The 22,273-nt window shown below is 42.6% G+C and overlaps 1 protein-coding gene and 1 pseudogene across 1 annotated transcript in view; both read left to right on the top strand.

The window, feature by feature from the left end:
* ZNF106 (zinc finger protein 106) overlaps positions 1–22,273 on the top strand; it is a 73,635-nt gene that overhangs the window by 1,377 nt on the left and 49,985 nt on the right. The window contains exons 2-4 of the mRNA XM_066630987.1: positions 9,754–9,839; positions 12,569–12,630; positions 19,252–19,446. Coding sequence (XP_066487084.1) covers positions 9,786–9,839; positions 12,569–12,630; positions 19,252–19,446 — 311 coding nt within the window. The 5' untranslated portion in view covers positions 9,754–9,785. The remainder of the gene's footprint in view (positions 1–9,753; positions 9,840–12,568; positions 12,631–19,251; positions 19,447–22,273) is intronic.
* Positions 8,554–8,667, top strand: LOC136638378 (5S ribosomal RNA; annotated as a pseudogene).

Genomic DNA, 22,273 nt, shown 5'->3' with positions numbered 1-22,273 from the left:
GCACCAGGATGCAGGTCTCTTGTTGTCTCATGTGCCCCCTGGCGCATTTGGTGGGCCTCTGTGAGTTATAGGAAGCTGGAGTAGATTGGCCTATGGCCTGATCCAGTGGGTCTGCTCGTATGTTTCCATGCTAAAAAGTCTGGGAACCATTTTTGTAGGGCTTAAACTGACAATCACAAAAAAAAAATCCAAGTGTAAATACCTTGTGGACAACTTAGGCTTGTTTTCATACTGGTTTCAGATATGAGGGGCTAACATGTCCCTTTAGTAACTTCTACTCAGCATCAGTGCAATAGTAAAATGAATTTGGAGCATCCAAAAAAGTAAAGTGAACAATTACCATTAAAATATATGGACATACTTGGGCACTTCCAGGTGTCCCTGAGGCTAAAATAAAAATAATAGAGGATAATAATAGGGGTTCTTTGAGATGTTTGAGCTGCTGAGGTTGCAACCTCTTAGCTTTTAAATGTTCTAAACAAGGAAGCAGTTTCACTCTTAGTGCAAGTGACTATGGTAGAAACTTCAAAGAAGCCCTTGCTTCCATTTATAGTTCTCCCTGTACTTGCATTAAGAGTGTTTGTTGGTTCACAGTCAAGGGAAAAATGCAGTAGCAAAGTGTAATTTTGAAGAGTCTTCTTGTATACTGTAGTACAGTGGCTCTCAAACTTCTTAGCATTGGGACCCGCTTTTTAGAATGATGACCTGTCGGGACCCACCTGAAGTGATGTCTTTAACCTGGAAGTGATGTTGTGGCCAGAAGTACCATCATCAAGCAGGAAAAATTTTAACGCCCCCAAATGAAAAAATCAACTCAGTAAATCAATTAAATAAATTAAAGTTTATATAAGTTTAAAAAAAATTTTAAAATAAAGAACCCTCCTAACTTTTCCAATAGCAGGAGACCTAGTGCTTTTTGAATGGGGCAAATGCTCTGAGCCTGAGTCCCTGCGCTTCTAGGACTGTGCGGAAGCCTCTCTGACATTTGCAGATTTGTATTTAAGAGAATGAATAAATATTAGTGATGTCATTTCATTTCTGTGACCACCAGTGTGTTTCTTGATTTATGCATTAGCTCACCATCACTGTCATCCAGTGTAGATACAAATGGGTCATGGTTGGTTGGTTGACAACCTTCAGTCTCGAAAGACTATGGTATAAGCCTACAGCACCCGGTATTCCCAGGCGGTCTCCCATCCAAGTACTAACCAGGCCTGACCCTGCTTAGCTTCCAAGATCAGACGAGATCAGGCATGTGCAGAGTACCCTTCGAGACTGAAGGTTGCCAACCAGGTAGCCCCCTGCTAATTGGGTAAGAGGCACTTTTTCAAGTGGATGCTCCTCTTTTAATTAGCAGGGGGAGAGTAACTGGCCCACCTCACCCCAGCAGTGTCTATTCGAGTGGCTGTCTGCTGGTGTTCTTTTTGCATCTTTTTAGATTGTGAGCCCTTTTGGGACAGGGAGCCATTAGTTATTTTATTTTTCTCTGTAAACCGCTTTGTGAACTTTTAGTTGAAAAGCGGTATATAAATACTGTTAATAATAATAATAACCAAATGGGTCATTCACCCATTTGTATCTAGGCTTGTGGTTAGATTGATTGCTGAGGTGACCAGGACAACTGAGGGCCCAATCCTATCCAACTTTCCAGCACCAGGGCAACCGCAATACAGCCCCGAGGTAAGGGAACAAGTGTTCCCAGACCTTGAGGAGGCCTCTGTGACTCCCTCCCCACCACAGGATGCAGTGCACGCCCCATTGGCACAGCTGCACCAGCACTGGAAAATTGGATAGGATTGGGCCCCGAGACTGCAGCATTTCCTGTCCAGAGTCAACAATTTGGACTGTTCATGCTTACTTATCTTTGCCTCCCCTTTGCCCTGTCATCTTCATCATTAACCTTTATTAGGCATAGACATAAATACAAGTAAGCAAAGAAAGAACAGAAATTGCCTGCCCCTGACAAGGGGGTTTCCACAGCTCATATATTAACAGCTCTGTGAGGAACAGCAGATTTAACTTTGCATCTCTGCAACATAAAGATAATCGGCAAATTGAGTAATAATTGACTTAACAGAAGTAGAAAGAAGGAATGCAAAGTTGCATCATTGCAGGTCGATCCACCTTTTGGAGTACCTTCGCACTTAATTAACTTGTGAACTGGGCTCCAGTGCCAGTAAAGATTTCAGTCTCTAGATAATTTATTCATATGGGGACAAGAAATTGTTTCCCCCAGAATTATTCATAATGGCACATTATTCAACATGCTACCATATTCTCATCCTACAGAAAAGCCTTTGCCTTTTGATCAAGCCAGGATGTACACTTAACACAACATCCCTCATGTTTTGAGGGCTTAATAGATGTTAGGCACAGATCTGAGAAGTGAACAGATTGGGATGACAAAGCCAACCTCAGTAAAAGGGGTAGATGGTCACTATCTAAATCAGGGAATACTTGAAGGCTTTCCACCCAGGGAAGTAAATCATTGCAGACCAAGATGTAATCAATAGTGCTACACCTTGCTCATGCTATAAAAGTAAATTCCCCTGGGTGATGCCCAGGCATGGCCCCATTCAGAATACTGAGGTTGAATCTTTTAGCAATAGCTAGCAGTTAAGAACCAGCAAAGCTTGCTTTACACTCTTTAGAAAGACATGGAAAGTGCAAGTTAATTTGTTTGTCGCCCTGGTCCACCACATGCCTATCGGCATTCTCTTTTGAGAGATGTCAATTTGAGCCAGTACAGGTGTTAGAATCTGCCCCAAAAGAACGTTACCTGCCAGATTATCTAAGATTAATTCTTCAACATACTGTTCCAAGTCAGCCCAAGTCTTATTAATACAGACGTTTGTTTGTTGGGGAGCGAGATAAATATTGACCGCCAAGACTATTTTGCCCTGTCAATAGAGTAACAAATCTTGCTACTTACCTGAGGGTGCTTAAGAGATCTGATTTCTTCAACCCAGGTAAATACCAGTTCTGGGGTTGGAAAGATTTCTGGGGATAGAAATTGTACCCCATGTGTTGAAACTTTGGGTAGAACCTTTGTAGGTTTTCATGCTAAAATCTTTTTTTATTCGTTATATTAGTTTGCCTCCTTGCCAAGTGAAGATTTTAAGCCATCCTCTAAAGCAGGGGTGTCCAAACTTTTCAGCAGGAGGGCCACATCATCTTTCTGCCACTGTGTTAGGGGCTGGGGAAAAAAAGAATTAATTTACATTTCAAATTTGAATACATTTGCATAAATGAATATATTAGAGATGGAATTTATAAAAATGAATGAAAGTCTTGCGATAGCTCAAGGCCTTGCACAAAGCAAGGCCAGCCTTTCCTTTGCTGCCAGTGCTGCATCACAGATGTGAAACAGCAAGCAGTGGAGGGAGCCCTCATCCCACAGCTCACGCGAGAGGTTGAACAGTTGGCTGTCACACTGAGAGCAGTTGTGTCAGGCCCGCATGGGCTCCAGCAAGTCTCTAGAGGGCCAGATGCTCCTTGGAGACTGGGGCCTCCCTGAGGGCCAGATTGGGAGTCCTTGAGGGCCACAAGTGGCCCCAGGGCCGGGGTTTGGGCAGCCCTGCTCTAAAGTAAATATACTGTTCTTCATTTTCTTCACTTGCCCTTTTGCATGGGATAGCGAGTTGCCCCTCTAAAAGCTGATGGAATTTTCCCTTTCTGCAAGGAGTTTGGGTCACCTGCTGAACCCAGTTCAAGTTGGATAGGAAAGTGCTTCCAGACCACCATGTGAGCCATTCACCCTGTTGTGCAGTTTTTGCAACCACTTCTCAGTACCTAGCTGGGTTAACTGGGTACTTGACACCTTGAGGGAAGGTGATTGAGAGCAGGTGGATTCAGAATGATTCTTTTTTCTCAGCTGGTCCTTCTCTTGGACTGATAGAAGACACTTGCTAATGGTAACACTTTCTGCAACACTTATCTTCAGCTAATGGAGGGCACTCATAGAGTGTGTGTGCCTCCGTGTAATACACCATAACTCAAGGTGGGTCATATAAGTAATAGCACTGTTTTGTTTTTTTAGAGGAGAAAAAACAGGTATTTTTGTGTGGACAAAAACTGAGGTTTTTTTGTTTTCAACATGCTGAAGGTCATCTGGAGTTTCAAGGATGGGTCCTGAGTCTAAGAAGGTTGGTTCCCTTCTTTTTCAGTATTTAACACATTTCTTTTTCTCAGAAACCACCCAAGGGTCCTCTTAATAAGGCAGAGATCGAATCCAATTTGAAGAGATAATTCATGGCATTTTGCAAATCTGCCCCCCCAAGAATTTTTCTGACCCACAGCAATTTAAATATTATTATTAACAGTATTTATATACCGCTTTTCAACAGAATTCACAAAGTGGTTTACACAGAGAATCAAACAACTAATGGCTGCCTGTCCCATAAGGGCTCACAATCTAAAAAGATGCAAAAGAACACCAGCAGACAGCCACTAGAAAAGACACTGCTGGGGTGAGGAGGGCCAGTTACTCTCCCCCTGCTAAATTAAAGAGGAGCACCCACTTGAAAATTGCTTTTTTTGCTAACATTTAACACTTTTACTCATTATATATCATTATTCAGTTTAAGCTCAGCACTTCATAATTTTTACATTTCTCTTTCATTCTGAATCATATTATGCTGATTACAAAAAAGATCCAACAAACTTATTTGTTCATTTAAATTTCACTCATCTGTTTATAAAACTGCTTTTTTGGCCCACAAAAATGCATAAAATATACAATGTGGCCTTCATACTGAAAAGTTTGGAGAATCCTGGTCTAGAGTCTTGGTGACTCACTGCATTATTCCCATCTTTTAGTAGGACTTCATTTTGGTTCTTTGAATTTGGCCCTTCATACTTTTGTCAGTTGAAAATGCTTCCTGGCTGAGATCAGGAAATTCAGGCTGCAATTCTATGCTCACTTACCTGGGAGTAAGCCCACTGACTGTAAGAGGACTTACTTTTGGCTAGACACACAAAGGATTGGACTGTAAAATGTTAAAGTTTTTGAAAGATTGTTCTCAAGTATTTCTGACACATCCTACTGTGGGTTTTAACATATTCATTTATAAAATGGACATACAGGTGGAGCCTATTTATCTGTGTTAGTTCCATTCCGTGATTCGGTGCAATTAACAAAAATGCATTGTGCTAAATTCCATAGAGTTACGCAAATACACTGCAGCCTGACACTTCCGGATCGAAGGAAACTAAGACAGCTGTTATCAATCCCCTCCCCGCCACTCAGCCCTCCCGGTTGCCAGCTGCCCAGCTTCTTTCACAGTTGGGATGCTGATCTTTTAAGAGTCCAGCCCTATGCTTTTCTACTCAGAAGTAAGCCCCATTCCACTCAATGGGGCTTACTCTCAGGAAAGTGTGGAGAAAATTGTAGGCTATATCTCATGCTTTGGTTGGTGGGAAGGCTTGCTTGTGTTGGTGATTGCCTGCACCATCTCAAGGGGGGGGGGAATTTGGCAAACACTCCCAGGATTTTTTAAAGCAATCCCTTCTGCTGCTACCACACCTGCCCCTGTGTGAGAGAGAGAGCTAGGTCGCTCCACCTTGCTGCATGTGTTCTGGCTACAGAGATTTTTGGCCCCCTCTTCAGCCTCTGCTGGCTCAGGGGCTCCAGGAGTGTTACTGTTCCTTTGCAAGGGGAACGTCTTCCAGGGCTATTTCCCTGCCTGGGAAAGGCGAGGCAGAGCCTTTTTGCAGTGTTTTGGGCTGCCTGGAAATGGACTGAGACGTCAGGGCAAAGGAGGCAAAGGTGTGTGTGACTTTCAGTTCCCCCACCTCATTCACGTTGAGACAAATAAAAAATCTGTGGGCAGGAGATCTGGTCTAGAGGGCTGAGCCTCCAATTGCCTGAAGATAACATCTGAAGGTTGCCAGTTAGAGGCCACCGGCACCGTGAACGGTGAGACATTGAAGCAGCTGACAAGCTGAGCCGAGTTATTCCACCTGCTCTTTGGAGGGAGCTGCTTTTCAGCCTGTGTGGGAGGAGGCCAGAAAGTGATAACAGACCACAAAAGTTCCATCTGAAACGTTGTGTGGTTCTTGAAAGATAGAACCTTTCTTTAATTGTAAAAATCCCTACAGGGATTTAAACAGCCTGCCTATGTAAACTGCCTTGAATTAAAGTCTGAGGAGAAATCTGACGACCAAGAAAGGTGGTATATAAATACCTGTAGTATTATTATTATTATTATTATTATTAAATAGGCTGCACCTGTACTGTCTTGTACTTTTCCAATGCTGACACATCTTCTTGTTTAATGTTGCCTTAAACTGAGAATAGGTTGGTCTAGAAATGTAAAACAAACTTAACGATAAGGAGAGCAGTACATATAATAAACTGGATTAGTGTGTGATATGCATATATATAATTATCTCATGTATGAGAATTCTATGTGTTCTTGCTGTTCAAAGTCTTGGTCTTCAAAATATTCCAGTGGTAACAATCAGGAGAAATGAGAGACACACAAGGGAGATATTTCAACATAGGATTGTAAGGGCTTCAGACTCCATGTCTGTCATTGCTGAGGGCATGCTTTCCCCCAAGTAGTACATCAAGGTGACAAAATTCCATGGAACATATGTTTGCTAGCAGTGGTTCCCAGACATGTTAGTACCGGGATCCTCTTTTTAAAATGACCCTCTATTGAGACCCACCTAGTTTTGAGACTTTACCAGCCACTCTGTTTTTGCCTTTTTGCTATGGGGGGAGGGGGGTTTGCCTTCTGAGGTGTGTGAGCTCCATCGAATTGGGGCCATTCTGATGGCCTTGCATTGCCCTTCACCTGGACTTCAATGAGAGCCAAGGCGCAGTTGCCTACTCATGAGTAAACACACATGTGACTGAGTTTTGCCTGGGCTTTTGACTTCAACTGTCGTCCTTGCAAGTTGTCCTTTCTGCCCACCCGCCCAGCCAGTGCAGTTCCTGTGGCTGTTTGGCTCTCAGCCTTCCTGCCACAGGGCTGTGATGTACATTCCCAGTGCTGCTTCTTCTTGGGATGCTAAGTCCCCAGGAAACATCATTGGTTCCTAAGTAAACGAGAAGTAGGCGGAGGAGATGATGACATTTAGCTCACAGGCCACTTTGTATCCTACTTGTAAGCCTAGATTTTCAAACTATTAAAGTAACTGAATAGAACAATTGGGGGATCACAAATGGAACAAGGGCATCTCTGGTTACTCTTATTCTGGAACAGAACCTCCAATGTAGAGATGGAATCAGGCATTCACTGATCCACAGTGTGTGTGTGTGTGTGTGTGTGTGTGTGTGTTTGGAGTCTAAGGATTATCCATTTACCTTTTAGTAAGCATTTGGGATATTTGCATCCTTCCCCCCCCCCATGGGCATTTAGCCTCCCTGGTATCCTTCCTATAGGTGCATGCAGACCTGTTCTCTTTGCTCCCCACCTCACCGATTCATCTCAACCTTGAAAGGAGAGAGGGTGAACGAAGCTTTTTGTGTGTGTGTCTTCCTGGTTACACTTCAAGACTTGCAGCATTTTTCCCTGCTTTGGAAGGCTCCCTACGAGAAAAGTCAAGAACCCTAAGCAGGCTTGAAAGCCTGTTGCCTCTTTCAATGCAGCTTGAGCAGTCCCTCTGCAAAAAGTAACTTGTTCGTGCCATTCATAGCAACAGCCAATAGCAGCTGATTTCAAGCAGTATTTTTAGCCCTCTGCTGTAAGCGACTGACATTGATTGGACAGTTGATGGAAGCCTTACACTCTTCCTGCAATCATGTGTAGTTACTCTGATATTTTAAATTGTCAAAGCAAGTGTAATTATAGATCTACTTGGGAAAAGTCACTTTAATGTTGAGTGTGCTTGCTCGAGTGACCTCTTTGTCCCTATTAAGCAGTTGCTGACTTCACTTCTACACTTGTGTGTCTGAGAAATTCCAGAAATGCTGATTCAATTTTCAGCAATATCCTAAATGTATGAAGAGCTTTCGTTAATTAAAACTACAAAGTGATAGTCGCATAGAATACCACGGGGATAGAACACATCATGGCCCACAAGGAAGTCTCAATTTCTATGAGGATGAATGCCTTGGTTTAAAAAAAACTTTCATGTGAAGAATGCCATTGATGTTGTGGTTTTCTTCTGCTTGGGTTGGGTTGGGTTTGGAGATATTGCTCAGCAATTCTGTCCCAGTGAAGTCTGTGTTTGGCAGAGTTTCATCTGATGGTTTGGGCTGCTATTAAAATTTTCCATATGAGTTTTGCATTGCAGAAGCTACTTTGTGTGTGTATGTGTATAAATATAATCTGTGTTTAACATTTAAGGAATGCTATATCCTTTCCCATCACTAATCCTTAGCAGTTCCTGTCTGAAGTACTCATACTTGTCAGTGATGTAAATGTATGCATTTCCGTAATAGCAGATTCTTAAATTTGTTAACATACAACTTGAAGATACGACTTGAAGAGTTTTGTTATCCTATCTGGTGCATTTAAGTATTGATTTCTGGTGTTAGTTTCTTGGAAAACCTTGCTAACTTGGAGCCTTGAATTATTCATGTCCTGTATTTCTCAAAAGACCATCTACTGTTACCCTGCACATGCCCGATCTCATCTGAACTTGGAAGCTAAGCAGGGTCAGGCCTGGTTAGTACTTGGATGGGAGACCGCCTGGGAATACTGGGTGCTGTAGGCTTATACCATAGTCTTTCGAGACTGAAGGTTGCCAACCAACCAACCATCTCCTGTTCAATGCACTCCAATAAGTACTGTACTGTATTTGAAATTGTGGAGGTCTGACATTTGCTAAGGAAATGTACGACATGGCATTGTGATTTAATACACATGGAGTTTGGAGAGTCTGAATTCATATTCTATTGTCAACTGTATGTGGATTTCAAACTTTAGTATAAGAGCTGTTGGCTGTGTGGGTGCTGATGACTGCTATGGTAATGGTTCTGCAGTAGGAACAGCTCCTAGCATAAAAGGTCAAGGCTTCCTTGTTCTATCACACTGCAACGGTACACATAGGATTGGATTTTTTTAAGGAAGGAATTTTTTTAGGAAGGCGTTCACCAACACTCGACAACAACTGAGTTTGTTTTTCTTGGAAAGTTTAGCTCAGAGTCATTGCTTGTATCTTCTAGGTTGCACCTGCTGTATCCTAGCTTCTAAAGCCCTATGCTACTACTTTATGATGATTCACTGTCTGGCAGCTTTTCCAGAAAGAAGACTATTTCCACAAGCATTTTGGCCTTGCATTGCTGCTCCTTGAAATTCATTGATGTTTATATAGCCATTAGTATGGATAGCTAGCACACTTCAGTAAAAAGTGCCACTTTATATTTTCCTGCTTGAACGTGACTATTTAGGATATGAGCAAAAACTCGCATGCTGTTTAATGCCATGTTTAACATCCAGGATCACAATCTTTTTTTGTGGATTGATACAATCCACTCAGTTACCTGCCTCTGTGTTTGAGCTATGGGAAGTTTACAGCAGGGAATTCCTGCCTCATATTTCACTTCTTCAGTGAATTATTAGAATAGAGATAGCATATTAAGTTATCGTTTTTGCTTAAAGAGTTACTTAAAGTGCAGGAATCTTATCAAAGATTGCAATTGCATTAACTATATTCTACATAGCAATCTTTAAAAAAATATAGCTAACTGAATATGTAAAAGAATTGAAATGCAATTTGAGTTGAACACATTGGCTCTCATTTATTTAGACATGTTAAAAAGTATTCAATGTGTGCTTTATTCTTTTTTTCTACTTGTAGGGATAGGGTAAGATCTTTCTGAAGTATTCACCATGGTCCGGGAGCGAAAATGTATATTGTGCCACATCGTATACAACACCAAAAAGGTAAAACACTAACTGGCATTTCAAGGCTAATAAAGAAATCTTAATATCTAGAAAGGTTCTGCTAGATCAGCATTACTTTTGTCCTCCAAGCAAATAGATTCAGAAGGAAATTCAAAGTCTTCTCATTATTTTCATCTTGAATCTGATCAAGTTCTTGAATTTGTATTTGACTTGCATAGTTGATAGGAATGTCTGGTACTGAGAGTGGAGCACAATTGAAAACAAACTAATTGCAATAATGGAATAAAGATTCTTTAGGAGCAATCTTAAATCTTTTGGCCCCAATCCTGTAGGAGTAAGCATGCACTGAGCATAGTGGGACTAGCTACCAAGTAAACATACATAGATTGCACCGCAGATACACTAGAAGTGTTAGTAATCATGCTAGTGTTGGAAGTCCAGCTGAAATGTCTGCGTGACTTCCTCTTTGCCGACGATGCAGCTGTCACTACCCACTCTGCCAAAGATCTCCAGCAGCTCATGGATCATTTTAGCAAGGCCTGCCAAGATTTTGGACTGACAATCAGCCTGAAGAAAACACAGGTCATGGTTCAGGATGTGGACTCACCTCCCTGCATTACAATCTCTGAGCATGAACTGGAGGTTGTCCATGACTTTGTGTACCTTGGCTCAACGATCTCCGACACTCTTTCTCTCGATACCGAGCTAAACAAGCGCATCGGTAAAGCAGCTACCACGTTTTCCAAACTCACAAAGAGAGTCTGGTCCAACAAGAAGCTGACGGAACATACCAAGATCCAGGTCTACAGAGCTTGCGTCCTGAGTACACTTCTGTACTGCAGCGAGTCATGGACTCTTCGCTCACAACAGGAGAGGAAACTGAGCGCTTTCCACATGCGCTGCCTCCGACGCATCCTCGGCATCACCTGGCAGGACAAAGTTCCAAACAACACAGTCCTGGAACGTGCTGGAATCCCTAGCATGTATTCACTGCTGAAACAGAGACGCCTGCGTTGGCTTGGTCATGTTGTGAGAATGGATGATGGCCGGATCCCAAAGGATCTCCTCTATGGAGAACTCGTGCAAGGAAAGCGCCCTACAGGTAGACCACAGCTGCGATACAAGGACATCTGCAAGAGGGATCTGAAGGCCTTAGGGATGGACCTCAACAAGTGGGAAACCCTGGCCTCTGAGCGGCCCGCTTGGAGGCAGGCTGTGCAGCATGGCCTTTCCCAGTTTGAAGAGACACTTTGCCAACAGTCTGAGGCTAAGAGGCAAAGAAGGAAGGCCCCTAGCCAGGGAGACAGACCAGGGACAGACTGCACTTGCTCCCGGTGTGGAAGGGATTGTCACTCCCGGATTGGCCTTTTCAGCCACACTAGACGCTGTGCCAGAACCACCTTTCAGAGCGCGATACCATAGTCTTTCGAGACTGAAGGTTGCCAATACAATACTAGTGTTGGAATGAGAGGTATAAAAACGAGTACTTCCGTGGAATAGAGTGTGAAGGTGAAGAAGACATTGTATCTAGGAGCCCAGGTAACCTGGCACTCAAGAATTTTATTAGTTTTTTTAATCTAAAAGCAAATTCTTGATTTACTTTTTATATACAGGTGTGTATCTTCAGGCACAAAACAGACTATGTGCTTTAAGTATGAAGAATTCCATGTGTGGAATCAGTCATGTACATGGTATTTGGCATATGTCTGTGAAAATAAAACAGGAATTTAGTGGTCATGAGAAGAATTGAATTTTTGAAAGTAACACGTGCATTTCTACTTTACTTGGGTCTCCTGCACTTGATGAGGCATGTGTGTCTTGTATTTGACTGCAAAATGAAAAGTAAGAGTTGACCCTTCTTCAGGCAGGGATTTCAGAGCAAAAATAAAGTAAGATGAAGTGTGTTTATATAGATCAGGTCAAGTCCTTTGCTATTAAAAAATTGTTGAGAATGTGGAGGGGTGGAGGAGAGGACCCCTTTCAATTAAATATTACAAATGACACCTTCCTATGAGTAGAGCCTATGAGTAGAGCCTGCTACAGAATATTCCTTTGATTTCTGCCTAGAATATGTACCCAACTTAAGGGGGTGAATTAGAGTGGTGTTATACAAATTTAGTTTAGTTCAGATAGAGAATTAATGTTGATGATATTTGATGATCATATTTGATGATACAGCATTCTGCCATTGCTCAGATGTTGTAAATGCTCATAAGAGTTTCAATGTGACTGTTTGGGTTGTGTACATTTTGTCATATTAGGGTCCAAGGTATGTTTGAAGGCAAATTGGAAAATGAGCAAGCGGAAGACCTAGATTGAATTTCATTTAAAAAAAAAAATTCCAGAAGATTTAGGTGTAGGAGTCTTTTCAGGTTTGCCTATAAGAGTGATCTTCAAGAAATCTCTTAATTAAGGGTTGATGCACAGGCATGATGGAATCTTGCATTTACTTAGAAATGTAGCTTATACGGTTTATTTGTTAGGCAACACAGGATATGCAATTTGAACAGTATAAAACTGTTCAGCTGAACAGTATAAAACTGTTCTGTTTTTCTTCTCTTCAATTTTGTCTCCCCCCCCCCCCCCAAAGTGTTTTGGCTAAGGACAGGAAAGCCAAGTGAGACATGGAAGAAAAGGTCTGAAAAGGCCAAGTATGGAGAAACATTGTCAGGCAGACAGGGAAATTGTTATGTAGATTATGGTTACTTAGTTATTCCTGATGCTTTGCTTTCTAGCTATTTATGGCTTAATGCTTTTTCTGTTTTTAGGAGATGGATGAGCACATGAGGAGTATGCTTCACCACAGGGAACTTGAAAATTTGAAGGGGAGGTATGCTTATACTCCTATCAACTAGATTTTACTGTGACTCTATGCAGTGTTTTGCAACACAGATGTGTCTCTTGTATGAGATCTCCTTGACTGGATACCATTTTTAAAGTGTCTTTCAGTATTTGAAATTGCACTGATCTTTTCATTAAAAAAATTGAAAGGAAAAGTGGTTAACCATGCCATATAGTAAATGAACTAAGAGTTAGAGCTACTAAGCTCTTCAGTGTCCCAGAAGAACCCCTGTTCATGTTGAAAAAAAATTTCAAATTATTTGGAGTGTGCATTAACATCTTAAAGAATTGGTTACATATAAAATCTCCACCCGCAATCATGCCCATCGCTAGGTACAGCTGAGTCCAGGGCTGGTTGAAGCTATTGGTCTGGCTGAGGCTTTCTACTCTGCTGATTACACCCACCCCACTTGCAGCCTGTACCTGACTCCTTAATCAAAACAGGAAATGTGGGGCATGATGGGGTCCTTCCCAGTGCAGCCCGTATTTCCTGCTTCATTCAAAGAATCTGCATGAGGGGAAAGAGAAATTTGATTTTTTTCCTGTTTTGATTATATGGGGAAGATTGCTGTGTTCCAATTCTTGGAGCATAGTGATCTTCCCCACCTTCTCATCGTGCTTCTTCCTCCACCAGACTCTTTAAATAAGGCATTTCCTAAGAGCAGTCCCTTTGAACGAAGCCGGAAACACAGGTTGTGCCAGGAGCAGTCCCAGTAAGCTTCGCATTTTCTACTTTGATTTTAAAAAAAGCCTGTGTGGAGGATGGGGTGGGTAAAAAGACAGATTCCATCTGGACTGGAGGAAGGCAGTGGGCATCTATTGCTGCTCCTCCATCTGCGACTGATGTGAGCAGCGTTGTTCACTTCATGGATTGGCCAGCTCTGACTTCAAATGAATGATGTCTTTATTCTGTGTATGGGTTCAGGATCCAGTGTGCTTGACTGTTGAGTTTTATGGGTCTAGGTTCTGTGGTCAATATTAGTGCATCTGTTTTTCCAGTCAACTTCCATTGTAGATGGATGAAGCCATTGGACTGAATCTGAGAATCCTGACTTTGGTTACTGTCTCTGGTAATTCACTGTTTAGTGTCAGTAGAATAGTGCAATAAAGGGATGCCAGTCTCATAATTCAAAGGTCAGTGGTTTGAAACCATCCTCAACTATGTGCCTTGCCTTTTTTAAATAGCTAGCTTAAAATGGAGTCGAAAAATCCATGGGGGGATAGGTCACAATGAGTTGATTAGGTCCATTGTAGCTAAAAATGGAGGCTACATGCTCGGAAGGGCTACAACTGATCATGACGGGGTGGCTGTCCTTTGTCATGACCAGTTTGTGAGCTGCCAAGAGGCATCTACCTAACACAGTGGTTCCCAAACTGTGAGCTGTGGCTCCCCAGGGAGCTGCAGAAACCAACCAGGGGAGCTGTGGAATCCTTATGAAAAGTCTGCTGCCCTATACAACGTATAGGACTATAGCCCTAATGCAGAGTCATGGCCAATGGCCCAGTAGGTCAAGGGAGCTGCCAGTCAAAAATTTTTTTGAACTACTAGCCATACTAGAGAGAGTACTAAATTGGATCTCAGGTAGTAGTCCAAAGTGGAGTACTTGTGCCCATAATCTCTAGTGGTGGAGCGAATGCTCATAAAATGTTAGTGGCTGTCCAGGAAAGATGCTTTCTCTTTCTTTACCTTTTTGAAAGATTTGGAGTAAGACCTGTAAAGCAGATGGCAGACACAGAGGTATTTATTCTTCAGTTCTCTTTGGACCAAATGAGGCCTTTGTTCACACTTAGCATCAGATGTTGTACGACTGACTGACCTTATGCTGGCAATAAGAATCCATCTGTTCCATCATTGAACAGCTGAGGAACGGTTGCTCTGATACCAAAGTGTCATCAACAGTAACTTGAGCAGTGTAACTTGAGATTGCTTATTCCAGCTAATTTTTAGAATAATTGTTTTAAAAAGCTTTTCTAAAACATTGGCTTAAGAATTGAAATGGTTGGTTTTGGGGGTGTGAGTGGCTTTTTAATTTATTTATTTTTTGCTTTTTTCAGTTGATGGGGTTCCCTTCCATTTAGATGTATAGGTAGGAACCATAGCAGGTCAAGGGAGCTTTTTAGTTTGGGTCATTTTCAAATTCTCCTCTACTCTTCTTTGATCTATTCTCAGTTTAACATTCACATTTGGGTGGGGGTGAATGTGTCCTATTTAGATCAGTGGGAAACTTACTACAGTGCTTAAGCCTGTAGTACTTGGGGGCTGGTTTGCTTTTTGCATTGCATGCAAGCCTCACAGTTGAACATTTGCTTGAAGGCCTTTCCATCTAAATCCAGAAGCCATTTGTTCCTTGTGCAGTTATTTGGATGTTTATATGCAAAGGGAACTTTACTCTCATATGGGCAATGAGGAAATGTGGAGAAATCTGGGAAGCGTTCTGAGTGTTCTAAGGTATTTTGTACAGGGGATGACTATTTTGAGCAAATGTAGCTGGTGCATTAGCAATGCACACATGCTTAAGTCCTCTTTTGGATATTAAGTGCCTCAAAGTAGTTTGCAAAATGCCTACTATTGAATATGAAACACGAATTGGTGTAGAGGGTGACGAAATGGTCCAAATTGCTGGTTTATTTATTTTTTGAATCAGCAAAATAAATTCTGTTTTTGAGTAACTGTTTTGGAGGTTTTTAAGTGTGTGCCATTTTAAAGTACACATTTGGAACAGATAACTTTTCTGAGTAATCTGATGCAGTCTCTTACTGCATTCACCTATTATTCTAATGCACTAATATTCACATATTAGTTTAAAAACTTTGGTAGGGATTCATAGAATGAGCTTTGGTCAATGGCAGGGCCTGCCTAGTAGGATTTTTGACTTTCTGTGAACAGCCAACTCCCATGTCCTTTTACAAACTGATTTGGGAGGTTTTGAAAATGTTTTCATGTAATGCAAGGGTTGCTTTGTCTGTGGTTGCTTAGACTTGCAAAAGTCCAAGCTTGACCTTTGCCTGTGTGTGAGCTTCAAGTGCATATGTTATCCATTTGAAAGTCTCTTTATCAGGTCTCTAACAATCAGCTGGTCTCTCTTAATAAAGCATGTTGAAAGATGTTAGTCTAATATCTTGTGAGTGGGTGAAGAATCTTTTTTTACTTGGTTTTGACTTTCACATATTTAGAAATTGCAGAGGTGGAAGAAGATTCCTAGACCTCCGTTTCCTTTGATAGAAATTCTTTAAAGAATAGTGAAGATGGTTGTGGCCCAGGAGGAGATGGGGGTTTGTATCACCTCATTAAAGAATATTCTTGTCAAGTGATTGCACAGCTGTGCTGAAACCCACATTACAAGTAGACAGTGGCATGCAACTTTAATGTAAAGTGAAATATGTGGTTGTTCTTCCTTTAATAGATTACCAAAGGCTAAAAACAATAGATGTCTTGGCACAATAACTCTTAAATAGTGATTGAAAGCCGATGAGTGGGCTGCCAGTATTTGCCACATTGTTGGCAATGTGGTCAGCGTCACATGGATCTTGAACAAAGTTTCGGTCATTAATCCTATATTTTCAAAATCTGAGATGCTATACACAAATTCTCTTCTTTTCATTCCTTTCCATGGGGGTGTTGGAATAAAGACGACAAAGAGTTTCCAGTATAACATCAATATCTCTGTGAAGATTGATTTTCCTTTCCATCTGCAAGTACCCATTGTGCATATAATGGTTACAGAGTGGAGCTCTCTATGAACTCTTGTTCTTGGATATCGCTGACAGCCCAATCCTATGCATGTCTTCTCAGACGTCCCATTATAGAGAATGGAGCTTACTTCCAGATAAGTGTGGATAGGATTGCAGCCCAACAGCCCAATCCTAACTTACCCTGGGAGCAGGCACGCCAGCTGGCTTGCACTACATCTAGAGCAGGGTTGGGGCTGGCTGCAGAGCAACTTGGGGCAGGGGGAATTAATTCCCCTTACCCCAAGCAATGCGGCAGTGGGTCAAACAGGGCTTTTCGGATCTGCACCACCTAAAGAAGTAGCACAAATCCAAGGAGCCCAGCAGTAGGCCAAGCCACCCAGGAGAGGGGATTAGGATCTGGCCTAAGTGCCAAATCCTGATCCCACCCACTCATAGGCCCAGTTCTCCCACTAGCCAAACCCGTTGCCCACCCTTCCCTGTCCCAGAATGCCCCTGCCCTCACCAGACCCCTGCACCAGTGACTCACCGCTGGTGCAAACTTACCTTAAGTCGGTGCTGTGGAGGTCAGCGCACCTCCGTGCACCAGCCTGCTGACTCCTGCAGTGGTGCAGAAGTGCCTCATGGCACTTTTGTGAAGCCTCCAGGTCAGCTATGGAGGCACAAGAGTGCTACGGGATTGTACTCCAAGAATCCTAACTGATGGTAACTGCCTCACTTGCAAACAGATGGGTTAAAGAAGGGTTGCAGCACTTTACATTAGTTAAAATCTGTTCCAGAGGATCTCCAGACCTTTCAAGAGTGGTTTTCAGGAAGGCACAGAAATAAGGAAGCTGCCTGCTTTATACTATCGGACCATTGGACCACCTATACGCATGGTTTACACCACAGTTTCTCAAACTGTGGGTCAGGACCTACTAGGTGGGCCACAAGCCGATTTCAGGTGCGTCACCATTAATTTACAATGTTTCAATTTTACCATGCCAACATGGTATGTGACTGCATTTGGGGAGATTCTGTACTTTTAACAGGCTACAGCTGTGGTTTCAAACTCTCTGGGAGTTTTAAAGCCACAGTAAGTGCTTGAAGGGAGGGGGGAGGCAGCGGGGGAAAGGGGGAAGGCAGCGATGTGATCCCCAGGATCGCATCGCTCAAGGGGGCTGCAGAGACTGGGATGCACTCACCAGTTCCTGCAGCAGCCTCCTTGGGCTGCTGCAACCTGCAGGGCTCCCCAACCTGCAGAAAGTGGAGCGATTGGGCTCCACTTCTGCAAAACTGGAAGTGGAGCATAATCGCTCCACTTTCACTTTCTGCATGCTGGGAAGCTCTGCAGACTCTCGCGCAGGGCTCCCCACACCCTGGGAAGGCTGCTGCAGGGACTGGTGGGTACATCCCAGTCCATGTAGCCCAGTTAGCTGCCTTCCCCCCTGCCCTTCAAGGGGGCAGAGGCCAGGGCCCTCAGGCTGGGGCGTCACGACATCCCAGTTTGAATACCACTAGGCTACAATGTATATGCCTTTAACAATGATAGGCTTACTCTGGGGCTTACTCCTGGGTAAATGTGGATAGGATTGCAGCCTAGGATTATTAAAAACATTTCCTGCTTGATTATGTCACTTCCGGCTATTAAGTCACTTCTAGATTAATGATATTGCTTCCTGTGGGTCCTAACAGATTATCATTCTTAAAAGTGGATCCTGGGATAAAAAGTTTAAAGAACCACTGGATTACACTGATGGGCGTCTCTCCAAGGATCCATATAGCTGTCTTTATTAACCTTACCTGGTCATGCGGGGATTTGAACCTGGTACCATCTGTGCTCAAAGCACCACATAGCTACCACTGAGTTACAAACTGGTTGAGTTTTTGTTTGTGTGTATGGTTTGTGCAAAGCAATGCAAGGCCTGGTGTCTCTCTCTAAAATTGAACTCAGAAAACAAAATGTGAGGGTGGAGTTTTTTTGGGGGGGGGGTAAAGTGGGCCAGTTATTCTCCCCTCCTCTTTTATTTAGCAGGGGGAGAGTAACTGGCCCACCTCACCCCAGCAGTGTCTTTTCTAGTGGCTGTCTGCTGGTATTCTTTTGCATCTTTTTAGATTGTGAGCCCTTTTGGGACAGGGAGCCATTAGATATTTGATTTTCTCTGTAAACCGCTTTGTGAACTTTTTGTTGAAAAGCAGTATATAAATACTGTTGTTGTTGTTGCAGTCTTCTCCAAAACCAGAGTTCAGCCACTTGTCTAACCGAGTTGACAGCTTCCTCCAACTGAAATAATTTTTGTTTTTGGCTAATCTGTGCAAAGTGGAGAGTGGACTTCACATGCATCTTCTGAACCAAATAAAGTACAGTGCACCAAAGACGCCCTCTTTTCATTTGCTGTGCTGTGGAGTCTTTGAATTCCAGGTCACTGTGCCAGCTGTCCAGTTTAGGTTACACTGTGTTGGGATTGGCTGCCGAAAGGTGTTCTCCCCTCTGCTCTGCTGGCTTTCATTGGAGGAATGCTAAGGCAGAGATTAAAACTAGCCTCCCTAGCTACATTTTCTCAGTGCAGCTGGCACCATGGAGGTGCTTCAGAGCAGCTTCTGCTAGCTCTGCAAGCCCTCCACTCTGCCACTCACTCTCAGCATGTTTCCTCTGACCAGGTTTTGAGTACAGCAATCCAAGAAGAATTCCAGCTGACACCAATTATTACCAAGTCTTTCACCTCTTGATTGTTGGAAAAAAATCTGAAATCCACCAAGAAATCATCAACTAAAACTGTTAAAGTTATACATTCGTAAGGCTTTAAAAATACAGCATAGGTTATAAGACCTGGTGCCTGAATTGACTGAGACGCACGTTCAGAGGAAACCAAGTAAGATCAACCTTGTTTGCCATGCCTGTGGGAAGGATTGAATGTCCACCTTCTCCATCTCTCCCCAGGGACAGCAATCATGAGTGCCTAGTGTGTAGAGTGACTGTGGTGGGCTTGTCCGCGTATGCGAAGCACATCTCCAGCCAGCTGCACAAAGACAATGCTGAAGCCCAAGACGGAGAAGAGGGGAAGGAAGAGGCTGCTGAAGAATACTTTGACCAGGAACTCATTCAATTAATCAAACAAAGAAATGAGCAGAACCGGTAAGTGTTTCCACTTTTTCGTAGTAGTTGCAGAGTTAGTTTGTATAATTTCAATTATAGAGAAATGTGACCAAAAGCTGTATTGTGCTCTGAGTCCAGTTGGCATTTCCATGCAGTTGGGAAGGGCATAGTTGTTGTATACTAAAAATAGTAACTTACTCAATGTCAGTGTTCTCCATGCAGTCTTTGGATAATGTTTTCAGAATAGATAACTCTGAAGTTTAACTTTTAAACTTGATGAATGTGTGTTCTCCCCCTTATCCATACAAAGAACAGCAGAATGTTCCTGCTGTCTTGTGACTGGCAGTTGGTTTTCTCTTGCCTGCTTACACTGAAACAGATATTGAGGTTCTTTCTTGAGTTACGCTGTTCTTCACTTAACGCCGTGCATGCGTACCGCGCATGGCAAAGTCAGATGACCTTTTGCTGCAGGTCACAGTACTAAGCTTGTAGCATTTATAACCTACCTTTTATACCAGGCAAAATGAATGTGCATTCAGAGTAAGGGGCATGCACTATGTTTCAGTGGGCATAATTGGGTACCTTTTAAACATTGACTGTAAAAGTTATTATTGGGAACCTGGACAATCTCCAAGTCAGGAGGACTTGCACAGTCTAGTTTCAAAGGTCTATCGAGTGGACCTGGAACCATTTTTATTTCACTGTTGTTCAGAAATGCATTTGGGTCTTGAATGAAATTCTCCACTCAATGTAGCCAGTTTCTTGTTTCTTTTCTGCCTAATTGCATATTCGTATTTCAGCCTTTTGAAGTTGCTCTGAAGAGTGCATGGTTTTTATCATGCTACCTTTGGTAGTTTACAAGAACCAGAATATACTTGGGTTATATCCCAAATCTGTATTCTTCCAGGGGGAAGAAGTCCTGCTACTTGAGCAATAAGCCCTTCCCCTCATATGTGGAGGGAAGGGGAATCCCTCCCTGGTTGCTGGCCCTGTGAAACCAATTTGGGAGGTGGTAAATATGGAGGAATCAGTGGACCACCCCCTTGTGTGTCCCTGTGTCCCCATGAGTGGAAGTTCCTTCCATTCCCACAGGTGGAACGTTTTATCCAAACTCATCTATTCTTTGTTATAAATTACTGTCCTATTCGTTAATGTTGTTCTCTTAGCTTTTATACAAGAAGTCTCTTTCTAGTTGTTTTGCTGTACTCCAGTGTTTGGATTCTCTACAAAGAATTCAGATCTCATAGTAGCCAGTCTTGGCAGAGGAGAAAGAAGTTCACCAAGCCTTATTACTGGCAGTTGCTCATTTTTTTCCATTTTATGATCTTATGTTGGCTGATAAGAAAAAAAAATCATCATTGAGGCACAGCTTTTGTGACTTTCTCCTTGGAGGTTGCAATGATCCACAGATTCAGTAATAATTGAAGTCCATGTATGGAACTACTGGAGAGAGTTTGAGTCTTGTCAGAGTTAAAAGGGGACTGGAACTTGAAACCTTAAGCAGACCCATGATCAGGGGTTGTGAAGATGAACGCCATAGTGTGAAATTTTCCTATCCTTATGTCTTCAGTGGCCTACAGGGAGAAAGGAAAAATAGCCCTTGTAACATTCTGCTGTGGGTATTTTGATTTTTTTTTTAATAGGATGTAGTAGTTCTGATATTCAGGTTAATTTTGCTAGGATTATTGTATTATCTTTAGTTAAAGCAGCATTTCTCTTTGGATGAGTATGAGACATCTATGATATACTGCTTTCTTGGCAACCCTGAATTCTGTCCTGTGGATAGTCTGTCGTCAGATTGCCAGTGCACAAGAATTGCAAATATACGGCCTTGGCAGCATTACATTATACATGATGCATGCAAACCGAAACTTTTTTGTCCTGCTTAAAACTTGGCAAAACAGCTGGTGTCTGTAGAGCAAAAAAAAAACTTGCCTCAGTGAAGAATTTCCAGTTTGGCTTCTTCAGAAAGTTTGAGAAAAGCATGCAGATGTTTTTCTGATGTTTTAGAAAGATCATGCCCTTCGAAACGTTTTCAGTGAATTTTCATTCTTCCTCGTCGATTGTAGTTGATCATTTGGGGAGCAGTAAGTTACTGTCTTGAGCACTATAAAATAATTCTTGTGCCAAAGAACGTTGTATAATTATATTGGTAAGAAGAAACAAATCTGTTTCTAAACTTGCTTATAATGAGCTTTTGGGATAATGCACATGGGCTTGTGCAATAGAATTCATTCCTTAAAGCCTAACCTGAAAATATTGTACTGCAAATGTGTGAAAAATTAGGGGGTTTTCAGACTGGCTAGTAGTGTCTGCTTGACTGTCCCCACAAATGGTACTGTGAGACATTTCAAGGATGGGGCTTACCAGTGAAAGTGAGTAGGATTGATGGTAGTGGCCAAAAGTGAGACTGAGATCCAGAAGGGAATGTGCATGCTACCTTTTGAATACTCATGACAGACTTCAAACCTCTCTGTTTTGGCTCCTGTACTTTTGAACTCTAGTCTTATTAAAGGTCAAATGTTGCATTGCATCATTAAACAGCCTAGTTTCTCCTCTTGTGCTTCGTCATGTCGTGAGAATGGATGATGGCCGGATCCCAAAGGATCTCCTCTATGGAGAACTCGTGCAAGGAAAGCCCTACAGGTAGACCACAGCTGCGATACAAGGACATCTGCAAGAGGGATCTGAAGGCCTTAGGGATGGACCTCAACAAGTGGGAAACCCTGGCCTCTGAGCGGCCCGCTTGGAGGCAGGCTGTGCAGCATGGCCTTTCCCAGTTTGAAGAGACACTTTGCCAACAGTCTGAGGCTAAGAGGCAAAGAAGGAAGGCCAATAGCCAGGGAGACAGACCAGGGACAGACTG

This window comes from Tiliqua scincoides, chromosome 1 (genome assembly GCF_035046505.1).
Source record: "Tiliqua scincoides isolate rTilSci1 chromosome 1, rTilSci1.hap2, whole genome shotgun sequence".
Lineage (NCBI taxonomy): Eukaryota > Metazoa > Chordata > Lepidosauria > Squamata > Scincidae > Tiliqua > Tiliqua scincoides.
Note: the sequence above shows the minus strand (reverse complement) of the source record. Positions and strands in the feature narration are given on the sequence as shown.